Below are 25,515 nucleotides of genomic sequence, written 5' to 3'. Positions count from 1 at the left end.
TGGGGGGGGGGGGGGGGGGTCAGGGGGGGGGGGGAGGGGAGAGGGGGGGAGATTATAAGGAATCCTCAGAGTACATGGCATCATGCAACTAACACTGAAGTCGGTGTAGTTGCATGATTCCAACATGTTTGATACTAAACATGCCCAGGTTGGGATAAGCCATCAAGTAGTTGGACCACTCATGTTGACCAGTGTCCACTACATACTTTAAGATGGCTTCCCTGCACTTAGAGAGTCCAGGAACTGGCCTGGGGTCTGTAGAGGCACCATGCTCATGCAGGTGTACCCTCACGCTTAGCAGACATGAACCCTGCCATTGGGCTGAAGGGCCAACCAGAGTGGTGGCTTATAATTTCTAAGTGCAGTGACCAGGTTCGGTGGTGAAAGAGCAAAAGAACGAGTTACTTACCTTCGGTAACGACTTTTCTGGTGGATACATTAGCTACCTGTGGATTCCTCACCTGATGAATACTCCCATGGCGCCAGCATTTGACGGAAATCTTCTTACTAGTCTCTGCACGTCGACGAGGACGTCACTCTAGCCCACGCGACGCCGTCTGACGTCATACAGGCAATAAGAAGTCCTCGCCGACGTGCCGATGACAGTACCAACATTTTTTACGTGCATGAGAATAATAATAACCCAATGCAATGAAAGAGCAAAGCAACATCTCTTAATATTGTAAATCACACAACATTGCAATAAAATAGCTGTAGATTTAATATAACCTTTTTTTTTTTTTTTTTAAACAAATAAATATATTTATACATACGAATCATGTATATACCCAATATATATATAGATTTATATATAAATATACACATATATACAAATATCATACATGCAAAATGTATTGCAACTTTGAAGACCAAAAGGAGCACACTCAAGGATTGCTTGGAGAGACCAAAAAGGCAACGGGGAGGCGGGTGGGACCGTGAGGAATCCACAGGTAGCTAATGTATCCACCAGAAAAGTCGTTACCGAAGGTAAGTAACTCGTTCTTCTGATGGATACAACTACCTGTGGATTCCTCACCTGATGAATAGAGTCCCAAAGCAGTACCACGCCCGGCGGTGGGTGCCTAAATGGTCAAACCAAGAAATCCTGCAGCACTGACCGTGCAAAATGACCGTCCCTTCTGACCTCAGAGTCCAAACAGTAATGTTTCACAAAAGTGTGAAGGGACGACCAAGTTGCGGCCTTGCAGATGTCGACCACAGGAACACCCCTGGCCAAGGCCGAAGAGGCCGACTTAGCTCTGGTGGAGTGAGCTCTAATGCCCTCAGGCGGATCCTTCTTTGCCAAAGAGTAACAGATTTTAATGCAAAGAACAACCCACCTGGAGAGTGTTCTCTTGTGGACTGCCTTTCCTCTCCTCTTGCCCACGTATCCGACAAACAGCTGATCCTCCAGCCTGATATCCTTCATTCTGTCGATATAGAAGCTCAACGCCCTTTTTGGGTCCAGGCGATGTAGTCTTTCTTCCTCCTTTGAAGGATGAGGCGGAGGATAAAACGTGGACAAAGTGATTGTCTGAGCCAAATGGAAGGGTGAAACAACCTTCGGAAGGAAAGCAGCCTTGGTCCTCAACACCACCTTATCCCCATAAAACGTTATATAAGGGGGTTTAACCGATAAGGCCTGCAACTCACTCACTCTCCTTGCAGATGTTATAGCTACCAGGAATACTGTTTTAATAACCAAATACCTTAAGGGGCAAGAATGCATAGGCTCAAAAGGGGACCCCATAAGGAAAGTCAGGACCAAGGACAAATCCCATTGAGGCATAACGAATGGTTTTGGAGGATATTGATTCAGAAGACCTTTCAAGAATCTGAGAACAATAGGGGATTTAAATAACGATGGTTGGTCTGGAAGACAAATGAAGGCTGACAAGGCCGACAAATAACCCTTAATGGTAGCTACTGCACAACCTTTCTGCGCTAGAGACAGTGCAAAAGACAAAACATGTGACAGATGAGCATGTAAGGGATCAATCTGTCTCTCTCCACACCACATAACAAATTTAGACCACCTATTAGCGTAGATAGATTTAGTGGAGTGTCGCCTGGCCGCTAAGATAACATCCACTACATCAGGCGGGAGAGAGAAGGAACTCAGGTTGCCCCGTTCAATCTCCAAGCATGTAGGTGCAGACTCTGGAGGTTGGGGTGTAAAACCTGCCCCTGCGACTGCGAGAGGAGGTCTGCCCTGAGAGGGAGACGGAGCGGAGGGCACAGTGAGAGTTGGAGAAGGTCGGAGTACCATACCCTCCTTGGCCAATCCGGAGCTATTAAGATGACTTGGGCCCGGTCTTGGCGAATTTTCCTCAACACTCGAGGAATCAAGGGTATGGGGGGAAACGCGTAAAGCAACTGGTCGCACCAGGTTATCTGAAACGCGTCCCCCAACGCTCCCTGCATCGGATACTGGAGGCTGCAGAATAACGGGCAATGCGCGTTCTCCCGAGTGGCAAACAGATCTATCCGAGGAAACCCCCACATCTGGAAGATTAAACAGACTTGATCTGGATGGAGACGCCACTCGTGGTCTGCCGAGAATTGGCGACTGAGACTGTCCGCACGTACATTCAAGACCCCGGCCAGATGATTTGCCACCAAGCAAATCTGATGGTCCTTTGCCCAGGACCATAGCCGAAGAGCTTCTCTGCAGAGAAGGTACGACCCTACTCCTCCCTGTTTGTTTATGTACCACATCGTGGTAGTATTGTCCGTCAGGACCTGTACCGACTGACCACAAAGGGATGGGAGGAAGGCCTTGAGAGCCAAACGTACAGCCCGTAACTCCAACAGATTGATATGAAACACCTGTTCCTCTGGAGACCAAAGCCCTTTGATCTCCAGATCCCCCAGATGAGCTCCCCATCCTAGGGTGGAGGCATCCGTTATTACCGTGGCCACTGGTGGCGACTGCGCGAACGGCTTCCCCTGTGAAAGATTGTTGCCCGCAATCCACCACTTCAATTCCACAGCAGCATCTCTGGAGATCTTGACAGTACCTTCTAAATCTCCCTTGTGTTGAGACCACTGCCTTCGGAGGCACCACTGAAGAGCCCTCATGTGCCAGCGAGCATGCGTGACCAACAGAATGCAGGAGGCGAACAGACCGAGCAGACGAAGGACCTTGAGGACTGGAACTACCGCTCCATTTCGAAACATTGGAACCAATTCCTGAATATCTTGAATCCGCTGAGGCGGAGGAAAGGCTCGACTCAATGTTGTATCCAGTACTGCCCCTATGAACAGGAGGCGCTGAGAGGGCTCCAGGTGAGATTTGGGCACGTTCACCGAAAAGCCCAAGTCGAACAACAACTGGGTTGTTGACTGCAGATGATGCGACACAAGCTCCGGGGACTTGGCTTTGATCAACCAGTCGTCCAAGTAAGGGAATACTGCTATCCCCTTCCTTCTGAGCTCCGCCGCAACCACTGACATCACCTTTGTGAAGACTCGAGGTGCTGAAGTAAGACCAAACGGGAGGACCGCAAACTGATAGTGCTGCGACCCTACCACAAACCGGAGATACTTCCTGTGCGACTTGAGTATCGGGATATGAAAGTAAGCATCCTGCAAGTCGACAGACACCATCCAATCTTCCTTGTTCAACGCCAAAAGCACCTGTGCTAGGGTCAGCATCTTGAACTTTTCCTGTTTGAGGAACCAATTCAAGATCCTCAGATCCAGGATTGGTCTCAACTGACCATCCTTTTTGGGAATCAGGAAGTATCTTGAGTAACAACCTCGACCCTTTTCCTGCTCTGGGACCAACTCTACCGCGCCCTTTGAAAGGAGGACTTGAACCTCCTGTTCTAGCAACAGGAGGTGTTCTTCTGAACAATAAGATGGGCGGGGCGGGATGAGGGGCGGGAACTCCCGAAAGGGAAGGGCGTAGCCTTTTCCCACAATGCCGAGAACCCAAGTGTCCGTTGTGATAGACTTCCACTTGTGGAGAAAAAGCTGTAATCTTCCCCCTACAGGAGAGGAGTGAGTGGGAAACGGTGGAAGCCTAAGGCTGCTTCCCCTGCTGCACCCCTCCAGAGGACGAGGAAGAGGCAGAGTGCTGTTGAGAGGCTCCTCTGGTACGGACCCCACCCCTCCCCCTCCCTCTAATTGACCTATAGGGGAGGGAAGAGGCGGGTTGCTGGAACCTCCCCCGAAAGGAAGAGGAATAAGAGCCACGCCCAAATCCCCGAAACCTCCTGAAAATTCTAGAAGAGGCAGAGGAAGAAGGAGCTTGCAGTCCTAACGATTTGGCTGTGGCTCTGCTCTCCTTAAATCGTTCCAAGGCTGAATCTGCCTTGGCTCCAAACAGTCTGTCCCCATCAAACGGGAGGTCCAGCAGGGTCGACTGCACATCCGCAGAGAACCCTGAGTTTCGGAGCCAGGCCTGTCTTCTTGCCACCACAGCCGTGCCCATCGCCCTGGCCACCGAGTCGGTCGTGTCCAGCCCAGACTGGATAATCTGGGTCGCGGCAGCCTGGGCGTCCGAGACCACATCCAAAAGACCCTGGGGAAGCTCCGTGAATGAAGACGAAATATCATCCATCAGCGCATGGATGTACCTCCCCAGAATGCACGTGGCGTTGGTGGCCTTCAACGCCAAACTGCATGACGAAAATATTTTCTTGGACTGCGCATCCAGTTTCTTGGAGTCTCTGTCTCCAGGCACCGTCGGGAAGGAACCAGGCGCTGACTTTGAGGAACAGGAGGCTTGCACCACCAAGCTCTCCGGCGTAGGGTGTCTAGAGAGAAAGCCAGGGTCAGATGGTGCAGCTCGATACCTCCTGGCCACAGCCCTATGAACGGCCGAGGAAGACACCGGCTTCTTCCACACCTCCAACACCGGATCCAGCAAAGCCTCATTAAATGGCAAGAGAGGCTCAGCTGCAGCAGAGGCCGGATGCAATACCTCTGTCAGCAAATTCTGCTTTGCCTCTGCCACCGGCAAAGGCAGGTCCAAAAAGCTCGCTGCCTTCCTCACCACAGCATGAAAGGAAGCAGCCTCCTCCGTATATTCCCCTGGAGATGAAAGGTCCCACTCAGGGGAAGTGTCCAGCCCACTGGCTGTATCCAGACCATGCAGTCCGTCTCCAGAGTCCTCAATCTCTCCCTCCTCTAGGACTCGCTGGTACTCTTGCTCTTCTAAAAGACGGAGAGCACGCCTCCTCGAATGAAGTCTCTCCTTGATACGCGGAGTCGACATGGCCTCCGCCGACGTCGAAGAACGGCGCCGATCTCCAGAAGCATCTGACGCCGCGTCCGGCGCCACAGGCAGCTTCGGCGCCGAGGCAGGAGCCGGAGGACGAGGTCTTGGAGCCGATGGACCAACCGGAGTCACAGGGCAAAATCCTGACTTCGACGGAGGGGCAACCTCCGGGGCCGAAACATCCGAAGCCACCGGAGCAGCCACCGACGCCGGCACCGGCGCCGAGCCCACATTCCCAAAAGGGAGAAAGGGCATAAAGGGTGCCGGCCGAAGAGGCGCAGGATCACCCAACGAAAAGGCCAAGGGCCCCGAAGGACCAGCCGGAGCAGCTCCTGGAGCCATCTGCTGAAAGATGGTATACATCGCATTAAGAAACGCGGTACTATCGGCTCCAGGAGTGGGAAAAGCCGGATACTGGGGTGCCTGGATCGAGGGCGACCCCGACGCCGGCCTCGACGTCTGCGACGCCGGAGAAAACACAAGAGGCTGCACCACCTCAATCACTGACGCCTGACCAGGTGAAGTCGGTGACGCCGGAGAGGGCAACGGCGTCGATGGATGCGGCGTGACCGTGGGGCTGACCTCCCAAGTCCTCCGACGCCGAGCCGAAGGTGACCTCGAACGAGACTCCTTGCTGGAGTGACGTCGTGAGTCTCTACGGCGCCGGGAGTCTCGATGACGCCGGTGAGACCTTGGCGAAGAAGACTTCTTATGATGTTTCTCCTTCTTCTTTGACTTTGCCATGAATAACTTGGCCTCGCGCTCTTTGAGGGCCTTCGGATTCATGTGTTGACATGAATCGCAAGTCGAGACGTCGTGGTCGGAGCTCAAACACCATAGACAGTCGGAGTGAGGATCTGTAACTGACATCTTGCCCCCACACTCTCGACAGGGCTTGAAACCCGACTTCCTCTGAGACATTGTTACCGCAGAGAAGACTACGCAGCAGACAATACACTGTAACCACGAAGGTAACAGTAACTCCCTCGAAGATAACCGTTTCGAATGCACGGAAAAAAGGGAACTGTCATCGGCACGTCGGCGAGGACTTCTTATTGCCTGTATGACGTCAGACGGCGTCGCGTGGGCTAGAGTGACGTCCTCGTCGACGTGCAGAGACTAGTAAGAAGATTTCCGTCAAATGCTGGCGCCATGGGAGTATTCATCAGGTGAGGAATCCACAGGTAGTTGTATCCATCAGAAAGTGGGGGTAACTATGCTAGAAAGATGGCACATTCCTAGAGAGGCTTTTCTAGAAATTCCAGGGTGTGTCTAGATGAACATGTTACTGACCTTTGGTCATGCTCTTTCAACTAGAGACTCTAACTGTAGACTCCTAACCTTTTGAATATTCCTCATGCCACAGGCTGGATTTGAAAAGTTTTGAGCAGTACTTTTGAGCGCAGGTAGGTGGCACTGTGCGGCTCCGCAATGATGCTGTTCCGCTCTGGAAATGGTGTCCATACAGGCAACAGTCCTGCATGTTGACGTCAGCTGCTTTCAAGGCTGTCCGCACCCACACAGACACAGAGCCCCAACAAAAAAATAGCTTTGATGTCGGATCTTATGAATGGGTAGAGACCAATTCACAAAACAGGGAGGGTGGGGCAGATAGTGAGGAATCTGTGGTTAGTTAGAGTCTCTACCTGAAAGAGTGTTACCAAAGGTAAGTAATTTGTTTTCCTAACAGAGACTTCTAACTGCAGATTCCCACCTTTAGAACAGATACCAGAGTGGAAGGTAGGTTTGTGAATTGGTTCAAACCAAAATGTCCTGTAGGATCAAGCAGGAAAATGGCACTCTCAGCAAACCTTGCTGTCCAGACAATAGTGCTTTATGAACTTATGGAGGGACACCCACAAAGCCGCCAGGCAGATGTTCAGAACAGGAACTCAGCTTGTCATCCCAGTGGTGGCAGCTTTGGATCTGGTGGAATGTCCTTCCGGAGACTCCTTTTTCAAACACCCCAGGATAGTGCAGCACAAAATTAAGGAATTTTGCGGCAACATTTTGAGACTGTGGAACACTACGATATTTTTTGCAGCATAGTTGAAGCACTTTATTTTATTGACCTGTAATAGTTATGCATGCTGCTTGCTCGTGATTTCATTTTAAACCATGAACTATTTGAAACTGATGTCTTAATAGTCTCTAATCTACATAGCTATCAAACTTTATGTAAATCATCTTCTGACAAAGAGGGTAGGTTTAACACATGCTTTTTACATACGGGGATTTCGAGCCTTTGTTTTTAATTTTATTAGTGGAAGTACAAATGGCAAAACACATTGTGGTTGAATAAAAATTCACCACCGGCCAAGAGAGTCACCTAACATGACGCTACTTGGCAACTATGGGTTTGCTTTTATGTGAAAGGGAGTGTGCACCCCACAACTGGAGGAAATAATTCAGATGAGAAAGCCCTGTTTAACTAACGAGCGAAAGCCATCAAACACCCCAAAGTGAGCATACAGAGGTGGCCAGTGAAAATGAGTGCATTTTCTTTTGGTTTAAACACTGCTCCCTTCCGCGCGCCTGGCACTGCGGGGTCCCAGGTGAGGGAATTAGAGCCTGATCAATGATCTCTCATTGCTGCATTGATGCCTCCACTGGACCTGAATAATTGGAGAACTAACCTCCCAGTATGCACAGAGGCTGTCAGCATGGTGGTGCTATGTCTGAGGTGAAGTATGTCAGCCAGAGACATTTTTTAGTTAGAGGGACAGTACCCTCCAGCATACTAACACCACCAGGGATTTCTGACACCAAGCGTGGTTATAAGGAGAGATAGGGGTGGCTAAGGGGAAGTGAACAGGGGAATGGTGGTAGCCTGCAATAAGGCATTTGGGAAGTACTGTGTAACTTGCAGTGTGCACCCCTAACATCCAGACAGCAGTTGAAACACTGAGACAACGTCATAAATAAACAAGCACTGCACAAAGTTTGTTTTTTTCGCAGCACATTTGCTGAAAATTGCGAACACTGTGCTCCTCATCCTTTATTGTGTTAAAAAAGACTTTCCCAATAACACTATAAGCTGGGAGTTTGCTTTTTGTCCAATGCGTACTTTAGAAAGCTTTTTTGCCTGGTCTTACCTTTTTGTATGGTCCTGTGAACACCACAAAGAGCTGATCCTCCACCCAGTGTTCTTTAGTAAGGACAATGTAAAAAGCTCAGCACTCTTTTGGGGTCCAAGCGATGGTCTGACTTTCCTGGAACGACCTCACAAAGTTAGGCAAGGATGCTCTTATACACAGAACCAGTTTGTTTAGAAAGAAGGTGGTGTGTGGTGGATTGACACAAAGAACCTACAGCTCACTCATTTGTCTCAATATTACAGTGATGAGGAACATTGTCTCGAGGGTAAGAAGCTGCAAGGGGAGCAGTGAAGCAGCTCAAAAGAGATGCACATCAAATACATAACAAAGATATGGCCCCACTGTGGCATGACAAAAGGGAGAAGGAGTAAACAACTGTTGTAGGCCTTTAAAAAAACACACATCACAACTGGTTATTTAAATAACGAGGTCTCTTCCAGCAACCGTAAAAAGGTCGAAAGAGCAGAAAGATATCCTTTAACTGTGCCCAAAGCAAAGCTTTGGTGGCATATAAAGTTTTTGTCAAGGGATGCCTGGTTGCCAAGATGATAACTACCAACTCCGGAGGAAGGCTGAAGATGTTCAGCTGTTGCTGCTCAAACTCCAAGCATGAAGGTGGAGACTGGGAGCCCAACTGCACTCAATGGCTTGCACTTTCTGCCAAAAGATGGAAAGATGATTCTCCATCAGTCTTTTCAGTGATGGTGGAAGGTGTGGTGGAGTAGCGATAAAAGGAAAGGTGTTCCCCTTCTGGACTATCCGCACGACCCACCCAGATGATATTATGGTCTGCCAACCTGGCAAGAATTGTTGGATCCTGCCTCCAACTGTGTGGCTGTGCTCCACTAAGGGCAAGCTAAATTGGTTTGGCAGATAGAGCTGTGGGGGTTGGAGAGTAGGGTGAGTGGTTTACTCATCTTGACAGTGGAAGCCTCGGCTGAGAAACTGCTGACTACTTTGCTGTGGCTTAATTAGGTATCAGTATTAGGTACTTCTACCTAAACAGTTGAAAGGAACAGTACAGCTGATGCAGATGGTGTCACAGGGCAGATAAGCAGAGGGAGCGTAATGTGGCACTGCTCTCTTTGAACTGCTCCAGAGTGGAACCTGTCTTGTCCCCAAACAGGTGAATCTCATAAAAAGGCATGTCCATGACAGACAACTGGACTCCACCTAAAAAAAACCCTGATCTCATCAAGGTATGGTGGCAATGGCAATGCTAGTGCCAATGGTTCGACCTATGAAATCAGTGATATCCAAGCCACAACGAATTGTGAACTTCGCAACATTACAACTGCCTTATATAGTTTGTGTTAGGACAGGTTGAAAGCCTGCTGACACATCCGGGAGGACATGAGCTACTGAACCTCAAAGAGTCGGAGAAATTGTTGGACATAACGGCTAAATTGGTGGAAGAAAATACCCTTGTCCCAATGCTTTTTACTCATTTGGAGTTGGTAGTCAAAATATTGTGTGGCTAAGGATGCCACTGTATTTGCCATCAATAGGGTCACTGTAGATAAAGTTCTTGCTGTCATCAACAGTGTCATCATCAAAGGTGTTGTCTTGAACTGGATCTTCTTGGGCGACTGTTTATGGTGGTTGCTTTTTTATCAACGGAAAGGTCTTTGTTGTGGATGACTTACAGGGGCTACTGAGAGGATGTCAGGGGTGTTAAGGATAAAAACAATAAAGGCACTGATTATGTGGGTCACCTGCGTAAATGTTCTTTTGTTTGCAGTTCATTCTTAAGTTTTGTTTCACTGACGTAGAGGCAACTGAGGGTGTTTCTTGTAGTCAGAACAAACATCTAAAGGACTGACAGTTTATGGAAGCAGATGTTAGGGAAAACTAAGCAGAAGTCAATATTCAGCAGATGTAAGATCAGGGAGTCCCCCCCCCCCCCCACATGGTATGCAGCAGAAATTGGAGCTATGGTGGTCGTTGGGGAGTAGGGACTCAAGAGTCCAGCAATTCGGCATCATTGGCTGCATATTAGGTTGTTTCAAATTAGGTGGATGAGCTACGAAACACACACACACACACACACACACACACGTAAACTTACACTCTTACTTCTTGATCTATGACCATTTCACTACCATTTCAAGACCCTATGCTGAAGAGGTAACAAGATCTGGTGAGTCACTGAGTACAGTGTCATCTGAGGTTCATTATAGTTATTAAACTTCAGACTACTAGAAAACATCCTCTCCTCTTGAACAAACAATTATACTTCTTGAGAGCCCAGTTAGTGAATAGACTATTTTCTATTTCTATTTCCACATTTGCAAAACGATAAAGCTACCCAAAATAGGCTTCTCAGGGCTGTAGACCGACTGTTGCAAGACTAGCTTCTACTGTATAAGGCAACCAGGTCTTAAATGATTAAAGCAATCAAGTCTTCAACTGTTTTCTGAAAACTAGCTCTTACTGTATAAGGCAGCCAGCTCTTAAATTAGTAATAATAACAAGCCTTCAGCTGTTTTGTGAAATACATTCTGCTGTGGGACAATGGCAATTGAAGATGGAGAGAATTCCAGAGCTTGGAGGCCAAATAAGGAAAGGAGCAACTGGGTGTTCAGGCTTAATTGTAGGTGGAGGACCTCCGGGCTCGTGAGCGAGTGCAAGATTTAACTGAGTGTCATGAGGAAATACGACCCAAGCAGGAGGAAAAGTGGAAGGCAAAGAAGAGCGCTTTGAATTTCATGTGCTTTCCAACAGGTAGCCAATAGAGATGAGCCAATTAGGACACTGACTGCCATTTAGGGGTGCATAACAGAAGATGAGTTACCACATTTTGAACGACTTGCAATCATGTTAAAGAGGCCTGAATTACATTTACCGAAGTCCAATCAGGATATAATAATTGCCTGTAACATTATTTTCTGAGTGTATAGAGGAAAAGCACATGGGCTCTTCCTCAAGGTTCTAAGCACATCAAAGCTGCAGGGTGATAATTTCCCAATATGAGGTTAGAAGGAAAGCTTTTCATTGAACCAGATGCTGAGGTTCATTCCTGACTGCTCTGGCAGAGGGAAAGTGCCAAGAGTGACTGGCCATCAAGCTGAAGTCCAAAGCTATGGGGTGTTGCCCAAGACCATGAGTTTCATATTCTTCTCCTTCAGCTTAAGGACGCTACCACCCATCCTATCTGCCACAGATGAAAGGAATCATCTCAGCTGCCCAAAGTAATTACTACGGTCTGGAAATAAGGAGCTGACGGAGTGATGTCAGCGTAGAAGACCAGGCAAGGCTGAACGATTGCACTATGTCGGCCAGAGGGTCAGAATAAAAGAAAGTAACTTACCTTTGGTAACACATTATCTGGTAGAGACCATCTAGCTGCAGATTCCTTACCTTTGATTTTCCCAGGCGTCAGGTTGGATCCGGAAAATTTTGCTGAACAATACCCCTTACGCGCACCGTCCGGTGGCTCAATTCGGCTCCGCATGGGGTCGTTGGCACCGGAAGTGACCTGGAGGTCACCTGTCAGGAAAACTATTGTCAGTGTTGTTAAGTTCTTCCCTCAGCAAAAACAATTCCCCTTTTCCTTGTACCCACGTTGGTTGCAGCGGCGTCCTCTCTCCCGGTGGCTCTTGCAGAGGCTGTTCTTTAGAACTAGCTTCTTCAGGTTTAACAGCCACTCAAGATGGTGGCCGCAAATCCTTGTGAGGTTAGCGCTCTAGTGTTTCTACCTTAGTCTCATGCTGAAGCTTCCCTCCAGCTGTTTCTCTCTGGGAGCCCTGCACTTCAACTGTCATCCTGAGGAAAATTAGCAGTGTTCCTGAGGCACTTTGTTTAATAGAGAATTCTTCCAGTTTTGAGTATTTAATTATCTTTGTTGTTAAGGTGTGCACACCAGCTACTTTTTCCCTCTTGAAGAAGCTGAATTTTTGTTTCCTTCTGCCAACAATTGGCTATCTGCTTTCTGAGGAGAATTAGTTTGGGCTTTACAGAACTTCAAGCAACTTCAGTAAGGAATCCTTATGTATGATTTCCAGGCTTGCAAATATATATATGTACATATAAAGTCAAGAACTCTTTGCTTTGCAGACTTGTCAGTCTTCGAGACAAACCTCATTGCTCAATTTAATTCCTAGCGACTGTTATTGAAAAAACAGAACCTTGAGAAGAAGTTTTCGTTCCCTGTAAAAGACATTAGTAGTTTGTATATCTGTGAACCTTTGGACTGTTCTCCAGACAACCTTGGAAAACTCTGACTCCTGGAGAAAAGAAGATATTAAGTTAACAATTTTCACTTAAAGAGAGAGGCTAGTCTCTCAAAAGATCCGGGTTAGGAGAACGATAGCATTGGGTGAATGTGAATGGCTGAACAGTTGAATGCGTGGTAGGAATGTACTTATCTATGCTCTTAACACCCGACTGCAGGTCCTGCCTTTAAAGAAATCACAATAAGAAGAAAGGTGCAGGTTTTCAGAGACACACAATGAATATCCTGTCTTCAAGTGGGAAACACAGGCTGGAACTCGATCTGGAGGCGGTCTGTCTTTTTCTATTCCCATTCCCCCTAGCGGATGCAGGGTTCAGATAATCAGTAAAGTCTGAGCACGCATCTGTTGGAGGGAGTTGGGTAAAAGGCATCTGCTCTTGTGGAAGTTTGATTTAATGGGTAATCTTCTGACATCACCTATATAGGCGCCACTCAGGCTCACGGTCACCAGTTACTTTAATTACAACTTTCCACACCAGAAGCGCAGAGCTATAATAAGAACTGGCACATGTGTTTCCAAACTAGTGCCCTGAAAAAGGGTTCACTCTAACCCTAGTAAACAAGTCCACAGAGAGGGGGGCACAGGTGTTTGTAAGGAATCCACAGAGAGTATCTATGAGATAATGCTTTACCGAAGGCAAGTAACTTTTTCATCTCAAAAAGACTTCAATCTGCAGATTCCTTACCTTTGATTAGATACCCAAGCCATATCCTCCTGCCAGTGGGCTGCAGACAGTGTTATAGACTAGAAAATTCTTCAGGGCCGAATGGGCGAAATGCCAGTATCTGCGGACCTGACTCTCCAGGCAGTAGTGTTTGGCAAACGTGTGCAGGGATGCCCATGTTGCTGCCTGGCAGATGTACAGTGCTGGGATTCCATGTGCCAATACTAGTTGCAGCTTTTCCCCTGGTCGAATGGGCCCACAAGGCTGCTTCTTAGCCAGGGAGTAGCAGATCTTAATACGGAGAGCGACCCAGTGTGAAATGATCCGCTTCTGTCCTGCCCGACTCTTCTTTGCTTCCACATACTCCACAAAAAGTTGGTCATCCACCCGGAACTCTTTTGTGTGGTCAAGGTAGAATGAAAACGCTCGTTTTGGGTCCAGCCAGTGGAGTCACTCCTCTTCCTTAGAACAATGTGGGGTAGCAGAGAAGGTGGGAAAGGTGATAGTTTGACCCAGATGGAATGGGGTCACCACCTTAAGGAGGAAAGGGGCATGGGTGCATAGCACTATCTTTTCTGAAAATATTATGAGATAGGGTGGCTTAGATGATGAGGCCTGTACCTCACTCAACCCCCAGGCAGATGTTATTGCCACTAAGAAGGCCGTTTCTATGGTAAGCAGCCGGAGGCGACAATTGTGCAGTGGCTCAACAAGAGGTAAGTGAGAACTAGGTTAAGATCCCACTGAGGCATGAAATAGGGCATAGGGGGAAACATATGTACAAGCCCTTTAAGAAATCTATTTACAATAGGGGACTTGTATGGAGAGGGTTGATCAGGCAGCCGCAGAAAGGCAGATAGAGCAGAGAGGTAGCCTTCCAGAGTGCCCAGACGGAACCCTGTTGGGCAGGGGAAAGAATGAAAATAAGAATATCAGAAAGAGAAGCAGAGAGAGGATCTATAGACTTCTCTGTACAATATCTTACAAATCTTTGTCAACAGCAGGCGTATACCGTTTTTGTGGAGGAACGCCTGGCTTCCAAGATAACATTGCATACTTAGGGAAGGAAGATCAAAACCTGTCAACTGTTTCCACTCAATCTCCACGCAAGAAGGCACAGAGTTGACAGATTTTGGTGGAAAGCATCCCCTGCTGCTGCGACAAAAGACCCTCCCGAAGGGACAGCCTGATCGATGGATCGATGGTCATTTCCAGAAGCTCGGGACACCAGAATCTCCATTCCCAGTCCTGAGCCACAAGGATCACTTGGGACTGGTCGCTCTAGATCTTCTTGAGAAACCTTGGCAGGAGAGGTACAGGTGAAAAAGTGTACAGGAGGCCTCAGCTCCACTCATGACGAAACGTGTCGCTGAGTGATTGCCGCCTTGGAAACGACAACATGCAATACTGCTGACGAACAAGTTACTTACCTTTGGTAACGGATTAGCTGGTAGAGACTCTATCTAGCTGCAGATTCCTTACCTTAGAATTCCCTGACATCAGCTTTGAATCCGGAATTGTTTCTGCTGAGCAGTTCCTTGCACGCGCTGTCGGGTTGCGTCGTGCGGCTCCGCGTGGCATCGTCAGCGTGGTTGGAGCCGTCTGTGATGTCACAGTCTTCTATATAGACACCACCCCAGTGTGTACGTCAGTTCTTTTCCACAACTTCCCACACTATAAGCGCAGAGTCATGGAAGAACCAATGTTCTCCGTGTGTCTGTGCGAAATGACATGCCCTGAAAAAGGGTAAAAATCTGAAACTACATAATACAGCCGCAGATGGGTGGGTGTAAGGAATCTGCAGCTAGATAGAGACTCTACCAGATAATCCATTACTGAAGTTAAATAACTTGTTCATCTGATAACGACTTCTAGCTGCCAATTCCTCACCTTAGAATAGATACCCAAGCCATAACCTTCAGGCGGTGGGCTGCGGACATATACTTTATACAACAAAGTCCTGTAGGACTGAGCAAGCAAAATGGGCATCTCTCCTCACTTGGCTATCCAGGCAGTAGTGTTTTGCAAACGTTTGCAAGGAGGCCCAATTTGCCGCCTGTCAGATGTCTAGGACCGGCACACCTCGAGCTAACGCCGTGGTAGCAGTTTTCCCACTTGTAGAGTGAGCTCTCAAGCCCTCAGGACACTGCTTTTTAGCCAATGTGTAGCAGATTTTAATACAGAGAACGACCTAGTGCAAAATGGTTCGTTTCTGAACTACCTGACCCTTCTTTGCACCAACGTACCCCACAAAGAGTTGGTCATCCACCCAGAACTCTTTTGTGAAGTGAAGGTAGAACAACAACGCTCTTTTTGGGTCCAGATGGTGGAGACGTTCCTCTTTTTTAGAGGGATGCGGTGGAGCAAAGAAGGTGGGCAGGGTGATGTTCTGACCCAGATGGAAAGAGGTCACCACCATGGGGAGGAAAGAGGCACAAGTTCTGAGTATTACCTTATCAGGATATCAAGTGAGATACGGCGGTTTTGATGATAAAGCCTGTATCTCACTTACTCTCCTGGCAGATGTGATTGCCACTAAAAAGGCTGTTATGATAGTGAGCAGCTGGAGAGGACAATTATGCAAAGGCTCAAAAGGAGCACACATAAGAAAAGTGAGCACCAGATTAAGGTCCCACTGGGGCATAACAAAAGGCGTAGGTGGAAACATATGTACAAGTCCTCTTAAGAATCTCTGTACAATAGGAGATATAAACAAAGACGGTTGATCAGGCAGTCGAAGAAAAGCCGATAAGGCAGAAAGAGAGCCCTTAAGAGTCCCTAAGGTGGATCCCTGTTAGGCAAATGTCAGAATGAAAAGAATGATATTAGAGAAAGAAGAAGAAAGAAGATCAATAGACCTCTCTGTACAATATAATACAAAACACTTCCAACGGCAGGCGTAAACTGTCTTGGTAGAGGGATGCCTGGCTGCCAGAATGACATCACAGACTTTGGGAGGGAGGTTATAAACCATCAACTGCTGCCACTCAACCTCCACGCATGAAGTCGCAGAGTTGACAGGTTCGGGTGGAGAACCTTCCCCTGCTGCTGAGACAGAAGATCCTCTTGAAGAGGCAACCTGATTGGAGGATTGATGCTTATTTTGAGAAGCTCTGGGTAACAGACTCTTCGTGCTCAATCCGGAGGCACTAGGATTACTTGGGCCTGGTTGTCCTAGACTTTATTCTCCACTTGCGCCGAAAAGTGTCGCCTAGCGATAGCTGCCTTGGAAACTCCAACACATAATACTGCTGACATTGCACGTTCTCTTCAGAGGCGAACAGATCTAACCAAGGCTCTCTCCACTGTTGAAAGAGTCCTTGCGCCACCTCCAAATGGAGACACCATTCGTGATCCGCTAAGCATCGCGGGCTGAGTTTGTCCGCTCTGGCATTCAAAGAACCTGCCAGGTGTTGAACCACCAGAGTTATACCCTGGTGTTCCAGCCATGACCAGAGATGTAGAGCCTCTTGACAAAGGGTCAACAACCCCACACTGACCTGCTTGTTGCAGTACCACATTGCAGTAGTGTTGTCCGTGAACACCTGCACTATCTTCCCTTTCCCAACAGGAAGAAATGTTGTGCCCATTGGAACTTCGGGTCTCACTGCAGAGCCTTCATATGCCATCTGGCATGTTTGACCAATAGGATGCTGGAAACCATGAGTCCCAACAGCCTCAGAGTCCGTCTCATCGAAATCCAGGATAGAGGCTGAAATATTGGAATCATAACCTGAATATCCTGGACTCGCTTTTCGGGAGTAAAGGCCCGAAACTGCACTATGTCCAGAGCAGCTACAAGGAAAGGGAGCTTCTGAGAGGGAGTCAGGTGTGACTTTGGCACGTTTATAGTGAACCCCAGTGAATGCAGGAGGACTGCCGTAGTCTGAAGGTGGTTGACGAGAGCCTGGGGGGTAGGAGCCTTCAACAGCCAGTCGTTGAGGTAGGGGAAGACTGAAATCCCTAACCTGCGCAGATGAGCTGCCACCATCACCTTGGTGAACACCCGAGGGACACTGGTGAGACCGAAGGGGAGCACAGCAAACTGAAAGTGCTCATGGCCCAACTTGAACCGCAAGTAACGCCTGTGGGCAGGCAGGTTGGGGATGTGGAAATATGCATCCTGCAAGTCCAACGCTACCATCCAGTTTCCTTGGTCTAGGGCAGAAAAGACCTGCGCAAGAGTGAGCATCTTGAATTCCTCCTTTTTTAAGGAAAAGATTGGCGTCCCTTAAATCCAAGATAGGGTGAAGACCTTTGTTCTTTTTCGGAATCAGAAAGTAGCGGGAATAACAACTACTGCTTACTTCTGACATCAGGACCCTTTCTATGGCTCCCTTGGCCAAGAAAGCCGTAACTTCCTCGTGAAGTAAGATCAAATGATCCTCCATCAGCCGTTCCTTCAATGGAGGGATAGAAGGAGGGAAAGTCTGAAAGGGGAGGGAATACCCCTTCTGTATTATCTGCAAGACCCATTTGTCCGATGTTATGGACGGCCAGTGAGGGAGATGAAATTGAATCCTCCCTCCAACTGGGCGGACATGGTCTTGCAGAACCATACTAGGAGGGCTTGGGCGCTGTGGAAGCGGGGGGCTGGGTGGTGGCCGACCTATGGCTATACCCTCTGTGTCAGAAGGTACCACTACATCGTCCTCGCACAGGATGCTGTGAAGCCGGAGGACGGTGGCCAACCTGTGGTTGTCGTGGTACCACGCCCCTCTCAAAGCCTCAAAAGGGTCGATGGACAGACTGCTGACGAGCCGGCGCTGAGAGGCCCAAGGATCTGGCCTTAGCTCGAGAATCCTTGAACCTCTCAAGCGCATAGTCTGCCTTCTCACCAAGAAGGCATGAGCCACCAAAAGGCATGTCCATTAAATTCGGCTGGACATCCCCCAAAAAGCAAGTGGTACGTAGCCAGGCATGGCGTCAGAGGGCTGATTCACTGGGCAGGGAGATTTCTTCGACCATGGTCCTCCGATGCCACGCCTGGCTACGTACCACTTGCTTTTCGGGGGATGTCTTTTTGGTGAGAAGGCAGACTCTGCGCTTGAGCGGTTCAAGGATTCTTAAGCTACGGCAGATCCTTGAGCCTCTCAGCGCTGGCTTGTCAGCAGTCTGTCTATCGCCAGATAGGTATTAGAACGGAAGCAGCCTTCATCTTGTGTTCTCTTCTGTGCTGGGGCATGTATTGGACAATAAATGTACTATTGATGGTACATTGTCTGGTGAGTCCATTACTACGGAGGGCTCCCAGGAAGTTTGTTAAAAAATAAATAGCAACTTAAAACAATTAAAATGTGGAAAAGTGCAAGAGCATATAACTGCAAGAAATGAAAAAAACGCAATTGCTTGACACTACTAAAGTATGTGATGCAAATTTATAGTTAAAACCAGATGTCAGGGTCTGCAGTACCGTAGCCCATCCTGCTTTGTGTTCTGAGAAAGCAAGGCTTGGAGGTGTGGGAAAAGCCATTTTATTAAACTCACCATTGGTGGAAATGCTGGTAGATACCAGAGTTTTAATGTTTTTCCACACTATAAGATGGCTGCCGTGGTGGCCATAGAGAATCATTGGGGCAAGATCTTGTGAGACTGCGATAATGAGGCAGCTGCATTTAACTCATGAAAGCCCCCCGGGCCGGCACCTGCTATTCAGTTCCTGGTATTGGCCAGTTCTCATCTTACTGTTGGGTGGTAAGGTCAGTCAGTGCTTGAGATCCTTTAATCATGTACACACTGTGTTTTGTGAATGTGTTACGTTTTGTCAACCGTCAGATTCAATCCGGGACATCTGAGGGTCATACGCTCCGCATGATTCATTTCCACACATGCAAGTGTATAATGGTCTGCAGGTTGCAGATTTATGATCAGCCAACCTTTATCTGCACGTAGAATATCTGATAAGATGTTTCTTCCCTACTGGACAGTGGGTGGAGGAGGGGGAAGGAAGGTAACAATGCTTGCACCCTCTGGGATGTGCTCCTGTAGCTGTTGATGGTGCTGCCTACCTGTCTCAGTGATTCTAGGCTATTGGTGTTGCTTCTTCTTTTGCCTCAGCCAACATCAGGCTTGAACCCTCTGGGCCAGAGGTCTCCAGCTTTCACTGTAGTAAGTGATACTTATATTCCATTAAAATGATCACTAGAGACTGATAATATTTGTGCTGTAATAGTGACCACATCAGACATGCTCACAGTAGTGACCACCACTTGAAAGATTACGAGCAATGGTCACCTCAGTGTATCCGGCACAGCTGCCAGCAGTAATGTAAAGAAGACGGTCAGTGTGGAATGCCTGTGGGTGATTACCACATACCAACCACAGCTGCAATGCCCCAGACACAGAAATTATACTATTAGTATACAGTCTCCTCAATGCCTCATGTTTATCGCTGAAATATTAGTTTAAAACATATTTTAAAGTTCAGCCATTTTCTCCAAATATCAGCTAATGAGTTCTGAAAATCACACATTCTCACCTTGAATTTTGGGCTACATATATCAATCCAAACAGCCAACAGTTACTAATTTAGTAGGCTGGGTTGCACTTAAGAGTTACTTATAGGTAGCTGGAGAGCTATTAGTAGCTCACCAACTACTTTTGGAGAAGTCTGTTCTAGACAGAAAGCATGACAAAACTGAAACAACACAGAGAAATAAGAGTTGTAACTAAAGTGACATTCGGGTTGAGACAGAGCATCAGATGAAGCATAACGTACAATGAGATGGTAACTAATTCAAAAGGCAGCTTTAAGGCTTGGTAGACTCTTGCAAAACCTTTAGCAGTTATGGTACTGGAAGCAATATGGTGTCATCTGGACACTTTGTGACCAGACAGAGCTGGATATAGGAGTACCTGTCACTTTATGTTGTGTGGAGATGAAGCACAAAATAGATCAGTTTTGAGGCATAATGGAAGGAAACAAGAAAGCTGAACAGTTTAAGTTTAATGACAGATAACACAAACATCCATAATTACAATAAATATATAGAGTGCTTGTTATTTGACGTAGTGTCTAAAAACCAAATAATCTCAAACTTTTGCTTTTAACCCAAGAAAACCAAAATTAAGTTACAATGATTGAAGAGTGATTCAAAATAAGTATAGAATAATATTTTAAAGATAAGAAAATAGGCTGCCAGAAGGATTTTATTTTTAACAACACACTACTACTTTCGACAAATCCCAATATATTACCTTGGCACATGCACTGGTTCTTGAGTTGGTTCGGTCAATATCCGCGTGTATGAAGAAGGAAACCAACCTCTCCTGTGAAAGATAACAAAGGAAGTGGAATATTTTCATATGTTTTACATTTCTTCAATGCTCTTAAACACTAATCGCATTATGCTAAAACAAATATCAGTGCATGTTTCACCTTGTTCAGTAAAAGACATAACTGAAGATTATTTAATATTGTACTGTGATCATTTAATGGCTGTGAAAAACTAGCAATCACTTAAAGAACAATTTACTCTCTCAACTGCTCACTGTGGTGGCAGTCCACTTAATGGACTAATCTTCTGAATCTTCCCAGGCATCATACCTGATCTGGACCCATTTCATAACAGCTCCTGAACACTAGCAGGTGGTGTCATCAGATTCTGCTGGGCCCTTGGCTTCACCTCTAGAAGTGACATCGAGGAGTTGTATATAGGTGCCAATATCAGATGTGCAGAGTAATTATGTCAGTTTACATTGGAAGTCTTTTGCACACTCAGATGAAGGTCATGCATGAGAAAATGGTAGAGTGACAGGGTGGGTGAGCTAACTTGAGAGCTCTTTAAAGCCCCAAAAGTTCACTCCACAGAACAGGGAGGAAGAAGCATGGAGGGGAATCAGTGCTTAGGCAGCGTGTCCACCAAAACAGCATTACCAAAGGTAACTTGTTGTTCCTCTAATTGCAGATTCCCTTGTTTTAGACTAGATTCCAAGCAGTAACTCCTAAAGAGAGGATCTGAGAAGTGTAGTTGCACCATGAAGTTTTGCAAGTCGAATCATGTGAAATGGCCCTCCTTGCAAACCTGATTATTTACGTATTAAAGCTTGGTGAAGGTGTGTACATTTGTCCATGAAGCAGCTTGGAAGATCTCCAACACTAGAACATCCCTTGCCAACTTCATTATGGTGACCTAGATTTTAATGTAATGGGTCTGAAGGCCCTCAGGAGGGCTACGTTTTGGCCAGGGAACTGTATGACTTAAGACACACAATGATCCACCTGGACATGGTTTGGTTCTGGGCTGCCTCTCCTTTCGTAGCCCCAGCAGAGGCAATAAAAAGCTGATCATCCACCTAGCGTTTTTTGTGCTCTCAATGTAAAAGCGAAGGACTCTTTAAGGCTCAATTAAGTCTTTCCTTGTCCTTAGGGAAGTAAGAAAGGACAAACAAGGCATAGAGAGCGATGGATTGCCCTCCTTGAAAGGGCAATACTACTTTTGATAAAAAAGAAGCACAAACTCACAACACAAGTTTATCTGGGGACAAAGGTAATATGAAGGCAGTGGCAATGTCAGTGCCTCAGGCTTCCTGACATGGCACACAGAAGTAACTGCATTGAGAAATATCATCTTGATGGTAAACAATAAGCTTGAAGGGCATGACGTTATGAACATAAAGACCAAGTCCTACAGAGGCATGAAGATTCAGGAGAGGACATGTACGAGACCCAACAAAAATGCATTATAAATGACAACTTGACAAACGAAGGTTGAACAGGCAAATATATAAAGTCAGAAAGGACAGTGCCCATCACAAAGCCTTGCTGGGCGAAAATTATAACAAAAATATTCTATCCAACATTTGGGCCTGCAGACAGTCAACTTGACTGTCTCTGAACCAGGTAACAAACTTCACCCAACAACTGAATTAAATATGTTTGGGAGATGGGAGTCCAGCCACAAGCACAACATCCACTGCTTCTGCAGGTAAATCGAACCCACTAGGTTGGAACTGCTCAATCTCCTCACAGAGGTTTAGGTTTTGGCAAATTAGATGGTGGGTCAGCCCATTGCTGAGACAGAAGTTCTTGCAGGAAAAGCAGGGTTGGGATGGGGTGGGTGTGTGCAAATGCTTTTGCTCAGCAGATCACAATATCACACTCTCCTGGCCCAGTCAAGAGCCATCAAGATGATCTGAGACCAGTCTGTCATGATCATCTTCAGAACTCGAGGCAGAGGAGGGAATGCATACAGGGGATCTTTGTTCCAACGCAGGAAGGATGCATCTCCCTGGAACCTTGAAACAAACCCTAGTGTGCAATATTCATAGCACTGCATGTTCTTGGCAGTGGGGAAAAGATTCAACAAAGACGTGTCCCACCAGGTGAAGATGCTTTTTGCCACCTCAGAATGGAAATGCCATCTGTGGCTCACCAGCTGCACTCATCCGCCCAGATGTACGGAGAGTCCACAAAATGATTTGCCACTGCAAAGATCCCCTAAAGGTCCAGCCATTTACACAGAAGCAGCACCTCCTAGCCAAAGATGCCTGAGTTCACACCGCTCTGCTTGTTGCAGTACCACTTGGCGGTTGCATTCTTTGTTCAGACTTGAACCAGCTTCCCCTTAATGGATGGGACGAAGGGCTTCAAAGCCAACCAAATGGAGCAAATGTCTGTCTGCAGTGTGGAAAGTCCTTGAAAGCCACATGGCTCAGGCTCCTATGAAGTTTAACTTTCGCATAGGCTGCTGGTGGGTTTCAGCTTGTTGATGGAAAACCCCAGGAAAGACAGGAGTGCGACCATTACTGCCTGCAGAAAGCTCATCTTCAACAGACATTTTTTGAGGTAAGGAAACCTGGGACAAACACATCTGTAAGTAGCCAAGGGGCAGAGCTGAGGCCAAAGGGTAGAAAGAAATTGAAAATGCTCAATCCCCACCAAGAACAACAGGAAGCGTTGCTGGGACAGCAGGATGGGTACATGCAAGTTTGCATCCCGAAAGTCCAAGCATACTACAGAGCCTTTTGATTCGAAAGTCATAAGAATAAAGGCAAAAGATATCTTAACTTGTCCTTTGAAAAGAATATGTTCAAAACATGATGGTCTAGGACCTGGCCCGGGTCCTCCACGTGGGCAATAAAACAATGGAACTAGCACCCCCCATCCCTTCACCTCTGGAATCCTCTCTACATGCCCCTTGGCAAGTAGTGACTGAAGTTCCTCCACAAGGATAGAGGGGTGATCTGTTGACATCTGAATAAAACCAGGTGGGATATGAGGGGCTGGGTAGTGGATGTGAAGGGGACAGTGCAACCCTGCTGAAAGTCTGCAGCACCCACTGGTCTGATTATATAGCACATGAGCTGTGCAGTAAAAAAACAGATTATGCCCTCGACCAGTCGCACATTATTCTGAAAGGGACAATCAAAGTGACTATTGTGCAGCAAAGGCAAGATATGAGGACTGCTCTGCTGTTCCCTGTGTTGTTTATGGCTTCTGTCATCACCTGCAGCAATTTCAGGAGTTACCCCGGAGTAGGCCGGGTGGGGTGGGGACATGCATGGGCCCCCCTTCCCAGAGCTCTTGAGGCCTGGGGATCCCAAATCCGAGGCCAATTTATGCCTAAGGGAGGCCCAGGACACAAACTCTGGGCCCCTGCAAAGGAAGGTGAAGGTGAAGGGGGAGGGGGAGGGGGAGAGTCGTTGCACACCCCTCAGCTCCCAGGAAGGAAAAAGGAGGCCCGGGACCGTATCTCTGGGCTCCCAGTGGGAGGAGAGGATAGGGAGCACTGTCACGTTCCCATAAGAAAGACTTGGGGCCAGGAGCCCGGCACCACCAAAGAAAAAGGGACTGGGACCCCATCTTTGGACCCTCTACAGCAGTGGGCTCGCTCCGCTCCCCAGGTCCATCTGGTGGAGTGGGGGTGGAGACTGCGCATAAAGCACCCGTCCCTCATGAAGAGGGTAAGGGAGAACCCAGTTGCCTGTTTGCGCACTGGCAAAGAAGAAAGCCAGCTGGGCTGGGTGCTGGCAGGGGCAGTCGGGTATGGGCTACCTGTTCTGCCCCACAAAGGAAGCACGTCAGGGTGCCTGGGTGGGACCGGGAACCCTTAAAAAGAAAAAAAAAATAGGAAGCAGGTAGGCTCCACTGGCAAACTCTAGCTGACTATGTCCTTGAGGTTATGCGTATTTAGGCCCAAGAAACACCATTCACTGACCTTACTGCTAGGCTAGCCGAAGAGAAGATTCGTTTTCTGTGTGTCTTAATACTCTTCAACTCCCTGTCTGGTGGGAGGATCACAGGGAAAGGATTTGGGGTTCGGCTTGCTGGTTGAGGGCCTGGAAACCCAGACTCTCCGGAGTAGGATGCTGTGTTAGGAAAGCAGGGCCAGAAACAAGTGCTCATTAATGTCAGAAGGGCTCAAATGAGACTAGCCCATGTTGTAGAACTTCTGCAAGGACATTAGTCTTGTCACCAACTGAAGGACCTCAGCTGCTTGTAGATTTACCACCGCACTGGGGGCACAGGAGGTGATATCAACCCTTTATTAAGATCAGTGTTGATCCTGCGTGTTAAAAATTAAGGGGGTCATTCTGACCCTGGCGGCCGGTGGCCGCCAGGGTCACCGACCACGGGAGCACCGCCAGGTGCTCCCGAGGGCATTCTGACCGCGGCGGTTCAGCCGCGGCCAGAAAGGGTAAACCGGCGGTCTCCCGCCGGTTTACCACTGCCCTTGTGAATCCTCCATGGCTGCGGAGCGCGCTCCGCAGCCATGGGAATTCTGACACCCCCTACCGCCATCCTGTTCCTGGCGGGTCTCCCGCCAGGAACAGGATGGCGGTAGGGGGTGCCGCGGGGCCCCTGGGGGCCCCTGCAGTGCCCATGGCATGGGCACTGCAGGGGCCCCCGTAAGAGGGCCCCGCAAAGTATTTCAGTGTCTGCTAAGCAGACACTGAAATACGCGACGGGTGCAAACTGCACCCGTCGCACCCCTGCAACTACGCCGGCTCAATTCTGAGCCGGCGTCCTCGTTGCAGGGGCATTTCCTCTGGGCCGGCGGGCGCTCTTTTGGAGAGCGCCCGCCGGCCCAGAGGAAATGTCTCAATGGCCGCCGCGGTCTTTTGACCGCGGTGCGGTCATTCAGCGGCGGTACCTTGGCGGACGGCCTCCGCCGTCCGCCAAGGTCAAAATGACCCCCTAAGTCTCTAGTTTGCAGAAGTATGCACCCTGTCCAAGTAGGGACCACAATCCTAGTCAGGGTAAGTCACAACACAACCTAAATTATCCTGTGCTCACCCTCCGGTAGCTTGGTACAGAGCAGGCAGGCTTAACTTAGAAGGCAATGTGTA

General features: G+C 48.0%; 1 protein-coding gene across 1 annotated transcript in view; it reads right to left on the bottom strand.

The window, feature by feature from the left end:
- The window catches only part of BAIAP2L1 (BAR/IMD domain containing adaptor protein 2 like 1), a 517,223-nt gene that overhangs the window by 29,498 nt on the left and 462,210 nt on the right, over positions 1–25,515 (bottom strand). The window contains exon 11 of the mRNA XM_069210135.1: positions 20,422–20,493. Coding sequence (XP_069066236.1) covers positions 20,422–20,493 — 72 coding nt within the window. The remainder of the gene's footprint in view (positions 1–20,421; positions 20,494–25,515) is intronic.

Source organism: Pleurodeles waltl, chromosome 10 (assembly GCF_031143425.1).
Source record: "Pleurodeles waltl isolate 20211129_DDA chromosome 10, aPleWal1.hap1.20221129, whole genome shotgun sequence".
NCBI classification, from domain to species: Eukaryota; Metazoa; Chordata; class Amphibia; order Caudata; family Salamandridae; genus Pleurodeles; species Pleurodeles waltl.
Note: the sequence above shows the minus strand (reverse complement) of the source record. Positions and strands in the feature narration are given on the sequence as shown.